This window comes from Engraulis encrasicolus, chromosome 4, assembly GCF_034702125.1.
Source record: "Engraulis encrasicolus isolate BLACKSEA-1 chromosome 4, IST_EnEncr_1.0, whole genome shotgun sequence".
Lineage (NCBI taxonomy): Eukaryota > Metazoa > Chordata > Actinopteri > Clupeiformes > Engraulidae > Engraulis > Engraulis encrasicolus.
This window is the reverse complement of record NC_085860.1, coordinates 21,542,984-21,562,983: the sequence shown is the minus strand read 5'-3', so window position 1 is coordinate 21,562,983 and position 20,000 is coordinate 21,542,984. Positions and strand designations below refer to the sequence as shown.

Below are 20,000 nucleotides of genomic sequence, written 5' to 3'. Positions count from 1 at the left end.
GGAGGGCTGTTGCTCCTGACTGCTTGTCATTCTCCTAAACTAACATCACCCACCTGCTGCCTTACGGCTCGGCTACATGTCTCCTGTCAACTGTACAACTCTACACCTGCTTAATCCAACACATAGCAATAACAACCTAAATGCAGCATCACATGCCAAGTGCGAGGAATTTTCTAGATTTTTTAATAAAAAGATTGCGGACATTAGAGAAGGCATCCAAGGTGGAAACGCAGCAACCTCTGTCGCCCACTCAGGCGATACACCGAGGGGAGGGTTAAACCCCCCTAGGAGACCTGAGAGCTTCCAAAAGTTTTGTCCAATTACAGAGGACGACCTCTGTAAAATAGTCAGGGAAAGTAAGCAGTCTACCTGCAGCCTTGACGCGATCCCCACATATCAGCTAAAAAACATACTTGGTTGCTTAGCAGCACCTTTACTGCAAATTGTTAACACCTCTATGCTTACAGGCATTTTTCCAAGCTCATTCAAAACAGCCATGGTAAAGCCACTCCTAAAAAAGACAAATTTAGATCAGAATTCTTTAAACAACTACAGACCTATATCAAACCTCCCCTTTATAAGCAAGGTACTAGAAAAAGTTGTATTTAAACAGCTTAATCAACATATGGCTGGGAATGATATCTTGGAAAAATTCCAATCAGGCTTTAGAGCCAACCATAGCACCGAAACAGCACTAACCAAAATAATAAGTGATCTTATGCTCAGCACTGCCGCAAACAAAGTTTCAGCACTTATCCTCCTCGACCTCAGTGCCGCCTTTGACACGATAGACCACAACATACTAATTGACCGCCTTGAATCTTGGGTAGGCTTGTCCGGTCACGTCTTAGAGTGGTTCAAAACATATATTACAGGAAGGCAGTTTTTTGTCACCATCGGAGAATACGTCTCCAACAAGTATGATGTGCCTTTTGGAGTTGCTCAGGGTAGTTGCTTGGGCCCTCTCCTCTTCTCTCTCTATATGTTGCCCCTGGGCTCCATCATCAGAGAGCTATTTGTTGATTTTCATAGCTATGCCGATGACACTCAACTATATATCTCTGTCGAGCCTAGCCAAACCACTGCCATTCATGCCTTGACTAAATGCATGTCTGCCATCACAGATTGGATGAACAGTAACTTCCTAAAATTAAATGAGGATAAAACTGAAGTGTTGCTCATTGGGCCTAAGAGAAAACGTGCAAAACTCCACTCAAGCCTAGGTGACCTAAGCATGCACATTAAAGATAAGGTTACTAGCCTAGGTGTGGTCATAGACTCGGATTTGAGCTTTGAGCCTCACATCAACAAGATAACAAAATCTGCTTTTTTCCATCTTAGAAATGTCAACAAAGTGCGCGGCTTGGCCCCCCGACAAGACGCTGAGAAACTTATTCATGCCTTTGTCACCAGTAGGATAGACTACTGCAATGCTCTCTTCTCTGGTCTCCCAAAAAAAATTAATTGACAAATTGCAACTCATTCAAAATTCTGCGGCAAGAATCCTAACAAGAACCAGAATGAGAGAGCACATCTCTCCTGTCTTGGCAGACCTGCACTGGTTACCTGTCTCATACAGAATCGACTTTAAGATTCTGCTCACAGTATTTAAAGCATTAAATGGACTTGCCCCTAGCTATATCTCAGACATGCTCTCTTTTTATGCCCCTGCTCGAGCTCTCAGGTCCACTGATGCCAAGCTGCTAAGGACCCCCACCCCCCCGCAGAAGAAGATCGGCGACGCCGCGTTTGCCTGCTATGCGCCCAAGAGATGGAACGCCCTCCCCATCGAGATCCGATCAGCCACCTCCGTCGACTCCTTCAAGAAGCAGCTGAAGACCCACCTCTTCATCCTTGCCAACTCCTAGCTGCCAAGGCGTCATAGTGTCCCAGCTGCCGCAGCGCCCTTACTACTCGCAACCAGCCCTGGCAGGGGGCTCCCCTTGGTGGCCGCTGGTCTCTGCCTGAGGTTTCTTCCTGACTATAGGGGGTCTTTTTTTCTCAGACCTCACTGAGCTTTTTTTCCCCCTTACAAACTATGAATCAAGCGAAAGGGAGTTTTTCCTCACCCCTGATGCCACCAGGGGCCGCACCTGAGCGCCCAATCTCTGTGTGACTATCTATGACTTATGATAGGCCCAGCCACTATGGACCTTACACATCTAAGAATCCTGGTCCTAACCTACGTTGACCTTATGACTCTACATTCTCTGTCTATCTCTTCTTCCTCTGCCTTCCTGCTTTTTCTGCCTCTCCTCTATACCTCTCCTTTTAAATCTATCTCTAACAATGTTTTTTTTTTCCCATTTGTTAAGCGCTTTGAGTTACATGCTTTGTATGACACAGTGCTATACAAATACAATTATTATTATTATTATTATTATTACACAACCATGGCTGCGAGCACACACATGAGATACCTGACGAAGACCTTGTAGGTCGAAACAATGTTCAATTTTTTTCCCACTAAATCATGACAAGGGAGCTTTTGTGGCATGTTCAAATATTCCTTTTCCTTTTTTGGGATGTGCGCAAACCTTACAGTTTTTGCGAGCACACACACACACGCGTGCCCGCATGCACACGCGCACTAGAGATACAGTACATAGCTACATACTGTTTATAAATAAATCCCATCACATGTCAACATGCACCCATCCCCCATTCACTACGATTACCACCAGAGACTGCCTTCCCGAAACATGAAAACATGAAAACTTTAGTCTGGAATGGCACAGTTCAGATAGCTAAGGGCTGTGGGCGGTACCAAACCATTGGCTTTGTGCTTCAAATAGCCATATGCACCGCATTAGCCAATGCTATGACCAATCGAACAACTGCTCCGAACAGATTGCACAACTCTGGAGCGAACATTATGGTGGTATTTTTAACTGTGTTAAGAGTGAAGAGTTTCATGTAGGTAATGTATCTTTTAATGATAATGTGATGATTAGACCTGATGTAGTGCAATATGCCATTGAGAAACTGTCTATGAACAAAGCCTGTGGGCCTGATCAGGTAACAGCTGAGCATCTAAAATATGCCTGTAGGAGGTTACCAATCTTGCTTGCATTGTGCTTTACTGGCCTTTTAATGCATGGAATACTACCTGAAACGACGATGTCAGTTTTGCTAGTGCCAGTGATTAAAGACAAAACTGGCAATATTTCCAGCATTGATAACTACCGGCCAATTGCTCTGGCCAGCATTATCTCTAAGTTGGTAGAAGTGATTATTTTAGATATGCTCAGCGACTATGTTGAAACCACAGACAACCAGTTTGGCTTTAAGACCAAACTTGGAACAGACCTGTGTATTTACGCTCTCAAGGAAATCATAAATAATTACAAAAGACATAATTCCACTGTTTTCCTGTGCTTCCTAGATGCTTCTAGGGCCTTTGACAGAATTAACCATGGCAAATTATATCACAAACTTCAACAGCGAGGTGTTCCATCCTACCTGATAAGGATCCTGCAATACTGGTACACTAATCAAACAATGCAAACAAGATGGGGCAGTAGCCTATCTACACCCTTCCATGTAACAAATGGGGTAAGACAGGGTGGCATCTTATCCCCTGTTCTATTCAATGTATATATGGATGAGCTATCCTGTAATCTTAAGCAGTGTAAAACTGGGTGTATGGTGGGTGACAAGGTAATTAATCATCTCATTTATGCTGATGATCTGGTTATCATGTCCCCATATAGTGCTGGGCTTCAGCAATTGCTTAATGTGTGCTCCAGTTATGGACTCCTATTTGACATCAAGTTTAATCATTAAAAAAGTGTGATTTTAGTTGTGAGAACTAAGGAGGACCAAAAACAAAACTTCCCCTCGTTTTTTCTGTCTAACAGCTCTCTTGATGTAGTGTGTGAAGTGCGGTATCTGGGTCATATCATTACTGATGACCTGTGTGATGATGATGATATCCAGCGTCAGTGTCGTAAATTATATGCACAGGCCAATATGTTGGCACGCAGGTTCCATATGTGCACAGATGATGTCAAGGTTAATCTCTTTAGAGCCTACTGCACACCTTTTTACACAGCACACTTATGGTGTAAATACCATACAGCTAAGCTGAAGAAGCTGCAGGTGGCATACAATGATGCGTTTAGGATTCTCCTTCAGTTCCCAAGATGGACGAGCGCAAGCACTTTATTTGTCAATTGTAGTGTCCCCACTTTTCATGCACTGCTGAGAAATTTTATGCATAGATTTATGGGTAGACTTGCTGGATCAAGCAATGGTATAATATCTACTCTTTGTGATACCAGGCAGAGTGATATAAGGTACTTCTCTGAATTGTGGCAGCACTGGTATAGATGTTTATATGTTTTCAAATGAATCTGGTGCTTTGTGATGTACCTGTCTGTTTTTTATGTGTTTTTATGTCTTTTTATGTATCTTATATGGAACTTTTTGAGTCTGTAATAAAGTTTTCAATTCGATTCAATTCAATTAGTTCACTATCTGAAATTTGGATTAAGCATATATGCATATATCTTTATTCTCGCTGGAGAACGGACTTCTCGTGATCTTGCGGCTCATGCAGGAGAGTGGCTGTCTACGTGGTGGACCGATCATCAAAGTGCTTCACGGGGTCCGCAGGGACCACTGCATTCGAGAAGCTGAGATAGTTGGATTACGTGGCGTATTGGGCAAGATCGCTGGCCGTGGTGCTGAAGTGCTGACATTCTCGAGTTCGGGAGTATTGGGCGCCACTGAGAGCTCAGCAGTATCTGCGCCCGCAGGTATGTGCAAGGTCTGAGCGGACACCCACCGGCCAGAGATCAATGGAGTAAGGTGAACTGTTGAAGAAGCTAGGACAGGACGCCTGATGAACCGATTGAAAAGTGACAGAGGGGAAGGTGAACGGGGAGTGGTGGGTGTGAGCGAGAAAGCAAATGTCTGACTAGAGACAGGTGAGCAGAGAATAAAAGATGTGCAGTCAATTAAGGGGAGTTCCCAATTTCGGTGCACTGAAATTACACCGATTGATGGCTGAGCGGAGAATGAGGTTCAAATGGGTAAACAGGCGTACCTATCTTTTCATGCTGAATTCCAACGAATGACAGTTGAGCAGAGAATAGAATTCAGGTGGTAATTAGGGCATGTCCAATTTCATTATGCTTCTCCAAAACTTTTTCACAAAACCTGCATTTCGTTAGCTGTAGCCATTCTGCTGTCTCCACAGTCACACGACTATCGCTATTCTCGTAGGCCCGCCTTAAAGATTGAACTTTTTTTTTAAAAACCTTGCGTTGTGATTGGTGGGTCTGGGTTCGGGCCTGTTGTGATGATCTTTAGGGCTGGATTAAGATGGCCTGGGGCCCCTAGGGTACAGGTTGCTGTGGGGGCCCCGGGAAGGCAAATTGTGAGACACTAAGAGTGCATAGCAAATTTTGAATAGGCCAACATAGTAATACATGCAAATGTCATAATTAAGAGCTAGGAATTAAGAATAACCAACTGTACTCAACAGAAGTTGTTAAATATTGCATAATGTCAATTCTGCAATTTTTCACTTTTGGCCATTCTATGCCGCCCTGGCAGGCGGGGGCCCCTAGGCTGCAGCTATATCTATCTTGTGGATTAATCAGGCTCTGGTGATCTAGACCAACTACTGTAGGTGGGTTCTTCTAGTTTAGCAGGCTAGTCCTCCATCTTAGCTCCCACTATGGCCAGAGTGATTACCAAATACATGTACAAGCACACACGCAAGCATGCACGCACGCAGACACACACACACACACACACACACACACACACACACACACACACACACACACACACACACACACACACACTGGCCAGTGTGTACCCCTCAGGTATACCTATGGCCAGTATGACACAAACACAAACACACACACACACACACACACACACACACACACACACACACACACACATGCACACGCACAGTACGGCCAGTGTGTTCCCCTGGAGTGTCTGAGGCTGCTGGGGCATCTGAATGATGTAATGGAGACCAACCTTGTTAAAGAGCAATCACTAAAGAGCTGAAGCTTAACTTCTCTCTCTCTCCTTTTTTCCCCTCATTTACACATGATACATACATACATACATACATACATACATACATACATACATACATACATACATACATACATACATACATACATACATACATACATACATACAGTTGAGGACGATATTATTAGCCCCCCTCCTGAAATTAGACATCTCTCTTGATTTCTCCGTGATAATGACCATTTTTAACCGTTTCTGTTATTCTGGAAATGAAAAGGAAGAAAGGAGTCGCAAACTGGAGCGGAATGCAAAATCAAAAACTGTATTAAACAAAGCCGAAAAAAGTAAATAAAACCGACAGGTAGGGGACAAACGTTTCGGGTCTAGCCCATCATCAGTGCTCCCAGTTGGGGATTTTTCTATTGTAACAATGAGTTTAAAATTATTAGCCCCAATCATTAATAGTCAATATGGCGCCATTTATGAACCAAAACTGACAACAGGCTCTGATTAGTTGTTACCTAGGTTGGCACATGCCCCACTACAGATTTTGGCCCATTTCGTCACTGCAAAGTGTTCCAGCTGGTCCAAATTGCATGGATGCTGAGCATAGACATTTGCCACAGACTCTCAGTGGGATTGAGGACTGGGCTATGAGCGGGTCATTCCAGTATCATGGTTTTAGTGTCCTTGAAGAACCTCTGAACAAATGTAAATGTATGCATTGGGTTATAATGTTGTTGGAAGACCCAGCCAGGGTTCCCACTCTAATTCAGATATAAAATTCCATGATTTTCCATGACTTTCCAGACCAGAAAAACAGAATTTCCATGACCACTTCCGTTAAAAAAAGACGTTCAAACGTTTTAAAAAGTGTAAAAACTGAAGATTATATTCACCCCTCGAGATGACGCAGAGCCACCGCCAGAGTTCAGTGGGCTCATTGCATTCTACAATGTTGCACATTACAGTGCGAAACCAAACCGTCTGTGGCGAAGCGATGAAGTATAATCAGTGAGAAACAATGTTATACGCCAAACAAAAAGGTTTTTGCTTCTAAACAGCTGTTAAGAAAATTCCATGATATTCCATGACTGTGCATTCAAAATTTTCAAATTCCATGACTTTCCATGACTGGAAAAACTTTTATGAAATTCCATGATATTCCAGAAATTCCATGACCCGTGGGAACCCTGCCCAGCAATCCAGATCCAGACCCAGACTCCCTGTGTCTGAGGCTGAATAACAGACTAAAAACATGATGCCCCCACCACTATGTGTAACTGTGGAAACCGCTTAGTCTCATTAGACCAAATAAGCATTGGACACCTGTCTAGATGATTGTTTTTGACCTGGCCTCACCTGGAGTTTTTATTTCAAGAAAGACAGCTGTTAGGGCTTGTCATCATATTGGGCATTGGGGCCATCATCGCCCCTTTACTAAAGGCGGTGCATATCAGAGTGTTATTGAGCTTTGCCTGTGAACATCTGAAAGTCAAAAATGAGTTTTGAAAGTCGCTGCTTTCATCTGATGAGATTCAATTGCACCTGCTTGGATGCATGAATTCTGCGTCTGTCAGGTGAAGAAAGGGATAGGCCTTAAACCTTTATAACTTGGTTTCCACAATTAAACATGGTGGTGGAAGCATCATTCTGTGGCAGCCTCAGCCACAGGAAACCTTGTTTGGGTGTAAGGCACCATAAAAACAGAGGATTATGATAGAATGTGGAAGGTGACCATGCAAAACTATGCTCATATTAGAGGAAGCTAAGATCTTCACTGGATCTTTCAATAAGATAATGACCCAGAACCTACATCTAAAATAGTTCAAATGTTCTTCAAGGATACTAAAACCATGGTCATGGAGTGGTTCATACCTCAATCCTTTAGATAGCCTTTGAGAAGTGCTGAAAATGAACGTCCATCCTCAACATCCATGCAGTTTGGACCAGCTTAACTATATGCAATGAAAAAATGGGCCAAAAATCCCAGGTAGGACATGTGCCAACCTAGTTAACAACTAATCAAAGTGCCTGATGTCACTTTTGGTTCATAAATAGCACTGTATTGATTATTAATGATAAGGGGGCTAATAATTTTGTCCTTGCCATTTTTACCCTTTTTTGTTTAAACTCATTGTGAAAATGGAAAAGTCCAAATTTAACTTATTGGATACTATCTCCTCCATGGTGTATTAGTTTCCAGAATAACATAGATATATTAATAATGGTCATTCTCAATGATTATTCAAGAGAAATGTCTAATTTTAGGAGGGGGGGGCGGTAAGAATATCGTCCACAAACAGAGAAACAGGGAAATAGAGAGAGAGAGAGAGAGAGAGAGAGAGAGAGAGAGAGAGAGAGAGAGAGAGAGAGAGAGAGAGAGAGAGAAAGAGAGAGACACACACACACACACACACACACACACACACACACACACACACACACACACACACACACACACACACACACACACACACACACTTTTTTTTTTATTTCATTTTTTTACTTACTTTTACTTTATTTGTTCAGGACATTGCACATTAATGAACATATACATACATGTACATATATGTAAACATGCCAGATTGTAGCCCAAGGGCTAATTTCCATCTGGTGTCCAATAGGCACACACACACACACACACACACACACACACACACACAGTGAGCTTATATGACAGGCCAGGCTTGGCTTTACATGAAAGTCCATCATCAACACATGTTCAGAGTTGATGAGCTAGTTTGTCCTAAGATAATGTAGACTCGAGTAAGAAGTCAGTCACACCACCAATACTACTAACATGACACTACACAGACTCTTTAAAAATGCGACTGAGTCATTGCCATTCTGGTAACACCAAATGTATGACATGGTCATTCTGGTAACACCAAATTTATGTCACAAGCGAGTCACACACTTAAAGTACTCAAAAGATTCCTTGGAGAAAGCCCCAGGCCAGACTCTTGACATGATGTGTATGTGTGTGTGTGTACTCTACTTAAAGGATTTATCCGGAGTTGGAACAAGTTTGCCTGATTTTTGCATGTTTGGGATGAAATACAGTAGATTGCCGAGTGCGTCGCATCATCAGCTATGATTATTTCCATAGCGAGTAACCACAGCTGATGGTGCGACGCACTCGGCAATCTACTTGGTGGACTTTAGTGTCAAATAGTTGTCTCGACCGTAATTTAGATATTCTCAAGGTAGTAGCTTCACAAAACACATTCTGCAGACCTTTCAAGAATACATGAAGGGCTTTGGACACTTCGGTTTATGTGTGGATACCCTCAACATATTATGAGGTACGTGTGAAGTTGTTTTGAGCTGTGCAAGACTTTAAAATGTTGTGTTTTTGAAATGTGTGTAACCGCCGAAAAACGATGCCCGCATCTTTCATATTGCATAGCTGATATGGCTAACGAGGCTAACGTGATATTATCAAACTTTCTCAAAACGCATCCTTTTGCCTTGATTTTGCTCTAGAGTGACTGTATTTCATCCCAAACATGCAAAAATCAGGCAAACTTGTTCCAACTCCGGATAAATCCTTTAACTTCTACCTAACATCAACCTGCCATATCCATGAGCTCCAATATGCAGATGACTGTGCCATCTTGGCACACAGCCCAGAATCCATGCAGCATGCCCTGGACACCATTGCAGCGTTGTATCAGTCCTTCGGTCTTCAAGTTAACACCAAGAAGACAGAGGTCATGGCACAACTCTGTATCAGCTCTCCTTCACATCTTGGCTTCCACATAAATGGCAATCCAATCAGTCTTGTTCAGCATTTTACATACCTGGGCTCCACACTCTCTGCAGATTCTACCCTTGACAGTGAAATTAACCACCGTATCAACAAAGCCTCATCAGCCTTTGGGCGCCGTAGGAAGAGAGTATTTGACAACAACAACCTGAAAATCAGCACCAAAGTAGATGTCTACAATGCAGTCTGTGTCACCACCCTACTCTATGGGGCAGAAACATGGACGCCGTACAGACGCCAGATAAAGAGCCTGGATATGTTTCACATCAGATGCCTGCAAAAAATACTCCACCTGTCCTGGGAGGGCCGCATCCCCCATACTGACATTCTGACTGCCACCGGCACCACCAGCATGGAAGCAGCTCTGGCCAAAAGGCATTTACGCTGGGTTGGAAACACTATTCGCATGCCTGACTATCGCGTCCCACACCAAGTCCTTTATGGACAGTTGCTCAACTCCAAGCGGGCTGCAGGTGGCTAGAAGAGAAGATACAAGGACTTTACCAAAGAACTGTTGAAGCGCTGCAACATCAACCCTGACCACCTGGAGACAATAGCATCCCCCCCCCCCCCCCCCCCCCCCCGGACCCAACCCCCTGGAACAAGCGTCATCATCGGACACGATGGACAGCTGAGAAGTCTACTTAACTTAGAAAAAAATCACTAAACCTTCTTTGCATCTGCACTTGTTGTTCTGTATATTTCCTGTGCACTTTGTATCTGCTAGTGATGTTGGCTATGATTATGTCCTCATTTGTCTGCCAAATGTAATGTAATGTAATGAGAAAGGTCAGAAACCTGTCAGGCAATGTGTGGTGGAAACTATGGTGTATGTCCAGACTCGAATACTACAGCCCTGGTGGCAACTGTGGTGTATGTGGTGTGAAACGTGATGCCCAGGTGAACCTGGTGGAGGCTAATGACGAAAAACAAACACATGGTTTCTGTAACAGCAGTGGCATACCTCAATACCAACCTCACCCACTGGCTACCCACAAACACCAACATGACATGCAGCGTCTCTTTCTCTCTCTCTCTCTCTCTCTCTCTCTCTCTCTCTCTCTCTCTCTCTCTCTCTCTCTCTACCTCTCTCTCTCTCTCTCTCTCTCTCTCTCTCTCTCTCTCTCTCTCTCTCTCTCTCTACCTCTCTCTCTACCTCTCTTTCTCCCTCTTTTCAGGCATGCACAGAATGAAACTCTCTTCCTTTGCTCTCCTCTCCTCCCCTCTTCTCTTTTCCTCTCCTATCTTCCTGTCTGCTGCTCTCTCTCTCTCTCTCTCTCTCTCTCTCTCTCTCTCTCTCTCTCTCTCTCTCTCTCTCTCTCTCTCTCTCTCTGCCTTTGTCTCAGACTCAGCTCCATTTTGCCTCTGGTAGGTGACAGGGTGCAATTAGGGACAAAAAGCACCAAGGGCCTTCTGTAAGAGGAGCATAAATAATGACTAGCTATTAGCGGCTGGCTGACACCGTACAGTCGCCCTGTTTGTCTGATCATGCAATACGGCTGGCTCTGTGGGCCACAAATAGAGGTCACCTCACCTGTGTGTGCAATGCGGCTCTGTGGGCCACAAATAGAGGTCACCTCACCTGTGTGTGCACTCAAAAAAACCCACTTCATAATAAGGGATGCATACAAAGCATTATGAACACTTAGTAAATAATTAAAAGTAATTAACTAAAGATTAACAAAACATTAACATTTTTTTGTAAATGAGTGGGAAATGTGTTCATATTTCATAGGTAAGTTGTTTTTTATCAATTACATTTTTTGTAAATGAACAAAAATAAAAGGTTTGTAAAATCTTGAAGCTAGTATTTGTAGATATTTTATAAAGCATTAATAAAGCTTAGTTAATAATAAAAAAAAACATTTGTTTGTGCTTTGTTCATCATTGGTAAATTATTTACTAAGTGTTTATAATGCTTTTCATCCATCCCTTATTGTGTGTGCACTCAAAAAAAACTCAACCTCAGTGGTCTTGGCCATGGCTCAAATGGTTAAGGCACCATACTGCCGCAGTTCGATTCCGGTTCAAGGTTGTTTCCTGAACCTCCTTCGTCTCTCTCTCTCACACTCACCTCATGTCAACATCTCACACTGCCCTGTCCATTAAAGGTTTGAAAATCTTAATAAATAATAATAATCAACCCTAATAGCTTCTTGTTACAGACTTATAGATTTTCTGTACATGCCAATCGACACAAAACTTTTTAAAGAAGTAAATGGCATGCTGCACTTTCCTTGAAAACCCTTTTCTACATCTTGGGTTAATAATACATATATATTTTTTAAATACTGTGCTGGCATGCTATGTCTCACAGGTGGCTGCTATGTGTTATGTGTTATGAATCAGCCAAACTGAACAACACCACAACTCCATCACATCACACATCACCTCAAGCCGAGCAAACCTGCTAATCAAAACACCTTTTTTTGTTTCGACGCAAAGAGCACCCACATTCGGTGTTCTTTTCTTTTCATTTCAACTTCACCAAATACATCATTACACGTACATGTTTCTGCGAAAGCCTCTTTGTCTGAGCTCACACACCGTGGAGCGCCTACACAGGCAGGCAGCCCACGCCAGTCAGTGTCTCTCTCGGTGTGTGTGTGTGTATGCGTGGTGTGTGTGTGTGCACGCAGCGTGCGCGCGCCTGTGCGTGCATACAGTACATGCGCGTGTGTGTGTGTGTTTGCCTAAAAAAATAATAAAGTCTGCTCCGCCTGCAAACACACACTACTCTGTGGGGCGCCAACTTGGTAGTCATTAAAAAAGAGGAACGACGGTGAGAAAACGGCAGAACATTTGTTCCACTGAATCACTTGCTATAAATAGCTCTAATTGAAAAGAGATTTTAATGGCCGGTCTCCGCTGGGATGGGAACGGGAGAGAGAGGAGGCAAGGCTCAGGCAGTGTTCAAAGAGTGCCAGAAGACTTTGAACTGACAAGCCACAGTCCCATTTTTTATGTTATGTGTTGTACAGTGGTGTTTCTTGGTGTGTGTGTGTGTGTGTGTGTGTGTGTGTGTGTGTGTGTGTGTGTGTGTGTGTGTGTGTGTGTGTGTGTGTGTGTGTGTGTGTGTGTGTGTGTGTGTGTGTGTGTGTTCGTGTGTGTATGTGTGTGTGTCTAGTTTTCTCTGCTAAGCAATTAGGGTCTGTCGGTGCAGGGTCAGTCTTCGGTTCAAACAACTCCTCTCCATCCCTTTGTTCTCCTTTCGACTTCCAGACAGACAGACAGACAGACAGACAGACAGACAGACACACATACACGCACACATGCACGCACGCACGCACACACAAACACATACACTGTATGTACCATGTATGAGGATCACATTGTCAATTGAGGACTTCACACTTCATGCTCTTCAGCCATGGATGGAGGTGTAGGGAAAGGTAAGGGTGGGATTTGAACCTTCCATCGACTGTTGTTAAGTCCACCTCCCTAACCACTAGGATATGGCTGCCCTATACAGCCCAATACTGGCAAAATGCTCAAGCAGAGTTAGCATAAATACAAACCCCAACTCCGGTGAAGTTGGGACGTTTGGTAAACAGTGAATAAAATCAAAATGCTATCATTTTCAAAACATTCAATATATTAATTAGCTGGAGAATATTGAAAAGACAACATATTAAGTGTTAAAACCAAGAAAAAATATTGCTTTGGGGGACATATGTAGTCATTTCTAATTTGATAAATCCAACACGTCTCAAAAGAGTTGGGACGGGGACAATAAATGGCAGCAAATGTCGAGGAAGACTAAAAACAAAAGAAAAGACAACACTTAACAGTTAAATACATTAACCGATGAGATGATTTTATATAAAAAACAGTGTTAATTCCTATCTTGGACATGATTTCACCAGCTTAAATGTTGGGTGTATTCCTTGTCATGTTTTGCAATGTTTTCCTTTCTGTAGTGCTTACAGTGTGACAGGTCTTGACCAAAAGCCCACCATTTTATCATCTGCTGGTCCTTATGATGGAGCCAAACTGTTAAAACATAGTAGAGAATGCAATTTGACCTTACTATGTGGCAGTAATCGAAGGTCTCCCTTCAAAATATAATGCATGAGTGGCTTTTCATGCTGTTTAAAGCCCATTTATACCATTCAGCACTGTATTTAACTCTACAGATGAGTGAGAACATCTTAACCAATGCACTACTGCACCCGCATGCCATCATGGAGGCTGACTTTTGAAGCTAGCACTAACACAAGTTGGATGGTCCATTTTCACTGTAGCACAGGATGTGCAATGCTCTATTATTGTCAAAAAGAATGGACTTCTACAACTTCTGCTGACTTCTGTAAGCAAAGGACAGTTTCCCATGTCTTCTGGGTTTATTTCAAGTGAGCTCAGGTGCTTAGGAGAATGTTACACCCCTGTATCATTTGCACGCATTAAGCATTCTTAATATGGTCAATTTTCAATAGCTCTAGCACTCCAGGAATTAGAGTGAGACTACAGCCAATATATATTTCATGATGTCATGAACCTATACAATGATTTTAGTAACAAAAATATGTCTTATATACACTCAATCGTGGTAAATCAAAGGGAATTCAAAAATGTATGTAATAACTATGGTAATAATTTCCCTTTGCATCTTTAATTCTGAGTGACTCAGCCTCTCTGTGATGATCTTATACCTGGACACCTATATTGTCCGTCAGTACAATTCATTTTCAAATGTTCTTCTTTGTTGTTTTATCTTATTTGGATGTTTACTAAATTTCACTGATCCCCGTCCCAACTTATTTGAGACGTGTTGGATTTATCAAATTAGAAATGAGTACATATGTCCCCCAAAACAATATTTTTTTCTCGGTTTTAACACTTAATATGTTGTCTTTTCACTATTCTCCATCTAATGAATAGATTGAATGTTTTGAAAATGATAGCATTTTGATTTTATTCACTGTTTACCAAACGTCCCAACTTCACCGGAGTTGGGGTTTGTACTTACTTACAAAAAAAATGCATCTGCACTTTTGTATATTTCCTGTGCACTTCATATCTGCTGTGATGTTGGCTATGATTATGTCCTCGATTGTAAGTTGCTTTGGTTATAAAGCGACTGCCAAATGCAATGTAACATAGCCGCTTGCCTCGGCACACTGCCAGCATGACAATATGCTCAGGCCTTTGCAACACTGGCAAAGTGAGCTCATCCAAACTCTGAAGTAGTGTTTTGGAAACAAGTTACCTAACCTAATGCACATCTCTCTTTTGCTCACCCCCTCCCCTCCCTCTCATTTTTGTTCTCATTATCTCTCTCTCACTCCCTTTCCAGTGTAGGTGCATGCACGACTACATGTTCTGTTCAAACTGTATCTTTACCACTCTGTCCCCTCCATGTCCCCTCTGTCTCACGCTTTCACTTTCACTTTCACACTCACTTTCACTTTCACACTCACGCTCACTCTCACACTCTTCCCTCTCTCTTTCTCTTTCTCTCTCTTTCACCCTCTCTCTCTCTCTCTCTCTCTCTCTCTCTCTCGCTCTCTCTCTCTCTCTTTTTCTCTCTCTCCCGATGCAGATGCATAAATGTTCTGTTCCTCTGTGTGCCTGTGCCTGCAGTGCTGCAGTTGTAATTAACCTAGCAGCGGAGAGCAGACACAAGCCGTGCTGAGTGCTGAGTGCTGGGTACCGAGTGCTGCTGAGGTGGGGTGAAAGAGGCTCGTGGGTTGTAGGACCTGAACTGGCTCCCCGTTTAGTATTGCACCTGTCGTTCCCAAACTAGGGGTTGGGACCCCTAGTGGGGTCGTGGAAGGTAGCCTACTGCTGGGGGTTCATGGACGTGGATAAAATCTTGAATATCCAGTATATGCTTTTATAACTTTTCCATACATTGTTTACCAACCATTAATATCTGTGGTTAATAAATGTATTTACCTTTCCGGTGATTTACATTAGCCTGATTGTCATCGACTTTCAAATCTCTTCGAGACTTGGTCTGACCAAGAGCATAACAATTAACGTTTCTCAAACAGCATTGTTTAACCCGCCTTCCTTGGTTTGCTACTGGTTGATTGGTTCCTGAAAAAGTTGGTGGAGTTCCCGATTTTTCAGGAGATCAGAAACGATATTTACATTGCTCTTGGCCTGACTAGAAGCAGTGCCGAAGGTGTTGGGTCACTAGGAGGGCATGGCCTAGCTAGATTTACATTTCAGCTTAGCAAAAATATGTTTTTGTATTTGGAAAATGAGAGGTGGGGGATCGTGACAATATAAGATCCAAAAGGATGTCCCTGCAGAAAAAGTTTGGGAACCGCTGAATTTCACAGACTCTGACTTCAGCAGCTCTAAAAAATACACTGACTCACCCACTGACCCCCTCATGCTTTAGTATTTACTCTGCCTTTTTTTTAAAAACAACCTTTTTCTGTTTTCTTTCTTTGTTCATCCCCCCTCCCTTAACATTGTTCTTTTTCTGCATATGTTCCATGTTGCCGCAATTCTAGCCCACTCTCCTTCTATTTCTCCTTCTTCTTCTTCTTCTTCTTCTTCTTCTTATTCTTCTTCGTCTTCTTCTTCTCTTCCTGCATCATTTTCCTGAAACTCGTCATCATCATCATCATCATCATCATCATCATCGTGATCATCATCATCATCGTGATCATCATCATCATCGTCATCATCCTCGTCACCACCATCTTCTTTTGTTTCTACTCTTCCATTTCTTCTATTCTATTTCTTCTATTTGTTCGAATATATTTCAATGACATTTTGCACCCTTCAAGTGCACAGCTGTGAGTGACCTCTTCGATTATGACTTCCTACATTCCACTGGCAAGAGCATTAAGAGGAAAATAGTCCTACCTAACTAACCATCTAATAAAAGCACACAAAAAGGTAAAATATAGAAACATGAACTATAAAATGTATGGCTGCACACAGACACGCGCGCACACACACACACACGCACACACGTAACTGTTATGAATCACTGTGTAATTAATTATACTCTCCCCCTTTGTCTACCCCCCATCTCTCTCTCTGTCTCTGTGGGATGCAAAGCGCGGCACGTGGTTGATGACAAACACACACACACACACACACACACAAACACACACGTATTCATATGCACATGTACACACATACTACATACTGTACACACACACACACACACACACACACACACACACACACACACACACACACACACACACACACACACACACACACACACACACACACACACACACACACACACACACACACACACTACATACTGTACACACACACACACATACACACACACACACACTTCCGTGTCCTATGCATACGGTACATACTGCTGCTGAGGCCTGTTGCAGAGCCTGGGAGGCGAAGCGCGCCACGTGGTTGATGATAGGGGCGAAGTTGGTGGGGCCGTAGAAGCGGATGTGGGGAAGGCAGTTGGAGTAGGCCTGCACAATACCCTCCACACCTGCAAATAAGCCCATCATACATACAGTGCCCTCCATAATTATTGGCACCCCTGGTTGAGATGTGTTTTTTAGCTTCCAATTATTATTTTTTTTTTCTAAATAATAAGGGACCTTAATGGAAAAAAAGAGAAATATCCAACCTTTACTACAAGTGCATTTATTCAGTGGGGAAAAAATCCCACATAAAGAAATAATTATTTGACATCAAATAATGTGTGTCACAATTATTAGCACCCCTGGTGTTAATATTTTGTACAACCCCCTTTTGCCAACAAAACAGCACCTAATCCTCTCCTATAATGTTTCACAAGATGGGAAAAGACAGAAAGAGGGATCTTCAGCCATTCCTCTTTGCAGAATCTCTCTAAATCATCCAGAGACCTGGGTCCTCTCCTCTGTACTCTCCTCTTCAGCTCACCCCACAGGTTCTCAATGGGGTTGAGGTCAGGGGACTGAGATGGCCATGGGAGGAGCTTGATTTTGTGTCTGGTGAACCATTTCTGTGTAGATTTGGCCATATGTTTAGGGTCATTGTCTTGCTGAAAGACCCAGTGACGACCCAGCTTCAGCTTTCGAGCAGAGGGCAACAGATTTTGATTTAAAATGTCCTGGTATTTCAAAGCATTCATGATGCCATGCACCCTAACAAGGTTCCCAGGGCCTTTGGAAGCGAAACAGCCCCACAGCATCACTGACCCACCCCCATACTTCACAGTGGGTATGAGGTGCTTTTCAGCATGCGCATCTTTCGTGGTACGCCAGACCCACTTAGAGTGTTTGTTGCCAAAAAGCTCAATCTTGGTCTCATCTGACCAAAGCACACGGTCCCAGTTGAAGCCCCAATACCGCTTGGCGAACTCCAGACGCTTGCGTTTATGATTGTGAGTGAGGAAAGGTTTTCTCCGTGCATGCCTCCCAAACAGCTTGTTGGCGTGTAGACAGCGCCTGATGGTTGATTTGGAGACTTTGTGACCCCAGGATGCTACCATTTGTTGTAATTCTGTAACAGTGAGCTTTGGAGATATTTTGATTTCTCTTAGCATCCTCCTCACTGTGCGTGGTGGCAAAATAAACTTGGGTCCTCGTCCAGGCTTGTTTACCACTGTTCCAGTTGTTTTGAACTTCTTAATTATTCCTCTCACAGTGGATATGGGCAGCTGCAGTTGAGTGGCAATCTTCTTGTAGCCTCTGCCTGACCTGTGAAGGTCGACGCACATCTGCCTCACTTGTATGCTGTGTTCCTTTGTCTTTCCCATGTTTAAGAGTGGATAAGAGAAATGGCCTCGGTGTCACGTCATATTTATACCCCAGGGAAACAGGAAGTGATGAATTACTAATTAAATGTTCCTACATACTCTGGTAAACTTTGTAAACTACTGTAGAAATGACAGAAATGCTTCAATTATATTTATTTCCTGAGAATTGTTAAGGGTGCCAATAATTGTGGAACAGGTGATTTAATGAAAAATAATTATTTTTTAGTCAGGGATTTTTTTATTTTCTTACAATTCATTTGAGTTGAAGGCTACATTTTCCTACAATTTTCAGTGTGACAGTATTCTTCTGCAATAAACACTGAATTTATTTTAAGGCTTTTAACACATCTCAACCACGGGTGCCAATAATTATGGAGGGCACTGTAACACATTATAGCAAAGACACATCATTATACACATACTATCCTGCAATACAATCCTATGTGGAAGGCAGTTGGAGTAGACCTGCACTATGTATGCCCTCCACGCCTGCAAATAAGCACATTATACAAGACACATCATTATACACATACTATATTGCAATACAATCCTATGTGGAAGGCATTTGGAGTAGATCTGCACTATGTATGCCCTCCACGCCTGCAAATAATATAGAATATAATATATACATGTAATATAATAATATAACTATGATACATTATAACAAAAACACATCATTATACACATACTATCCTATGTGGAGGGCATTTGGAGTAGGCCTGCACTATACCTTCCACGCCTGCAAATAATATAGAATATAATCTATCATATAACAATATAACTAAAACGCATCATTATACACACACTATCCTGGAATACTATACCATGTGGAAGGCAGTTGGAGAAGACCTGCACTAAACCCTCCACGCCTCCAAATAAGCACATTATACAAGACACATTATAACTAAGACCAGTTATAGGAAAAATGGATTCATGTGTGTGTATTGTCACCTGGTTGAACTGGACAGGTTAAACAAGGTTATTCGGAATATGTGGCCCTAGACTGTAACTAAAGAATCCATTTTGCCCGTCGCTGACAAAGACACATTATAGAGTTCTTCAGTAACGCGGAAGCATGTAGTAGATTGTAGTCTTTCATGTTAGCATTTAAGGACTTCCTGGTTCGTATCGGCTTCCGGCCTCCATTGGGAATGAATAGGGGTAAATTTCAAATAAGCTCCGAGTGCAAGAACGCGCTTAGCGAACCCCCGCAAACTGTTGTAGGTATGACATGGTTGATCATTTTGTGTCAAACTTCAACATAAATACGATGTTGCGTCCATATGCTAAACCCGGAAGCTTTTGCCGACTACAGAAGCGGCGCCTTTATCTAACGGCATGTACGTGCGGAGGCTTGTACCCATGGCAACCAAAGGAAAGTATGTAGTTCGGAAGTTTTAATGATCAGAAAGGGGTTAGCAATATTGAATTATAATCGTCATGATTTAACATGTGAATACACCAACATGATTATACGATCCGTTCCACTAATGAGAAAGGGATGCGGGGACACGCTAATGTTCGTTGTTGCCGTGCAAC

General features: G+C 42.6%; 1 protein-coding gene across 2 annotated transcripts in view; it reads right to left on the bottom strand.

Annotated features, from left to right (window-relative positions):
* cpne2 (copine II) overlaps positions 1 to 20,000 on the bottom strand; it is a 101,010-nt gene that overhangs the window by 15,042 nt on the left and 65,968 nt on the right. For both annotated transcript variants that reach the window (XM_063196880.1, XM_063196879.1), the window contains exon 14: positions 17,071 to 17,204. In XM_063196880.1, coding sequence (XP_063052950.1) covers positions 17,071 to 17,204 — 134 coding nt within the window. The remainder of the gene's footprint in view (positions 1 to 17,070; positions 17,205 to 20,000) is intronic.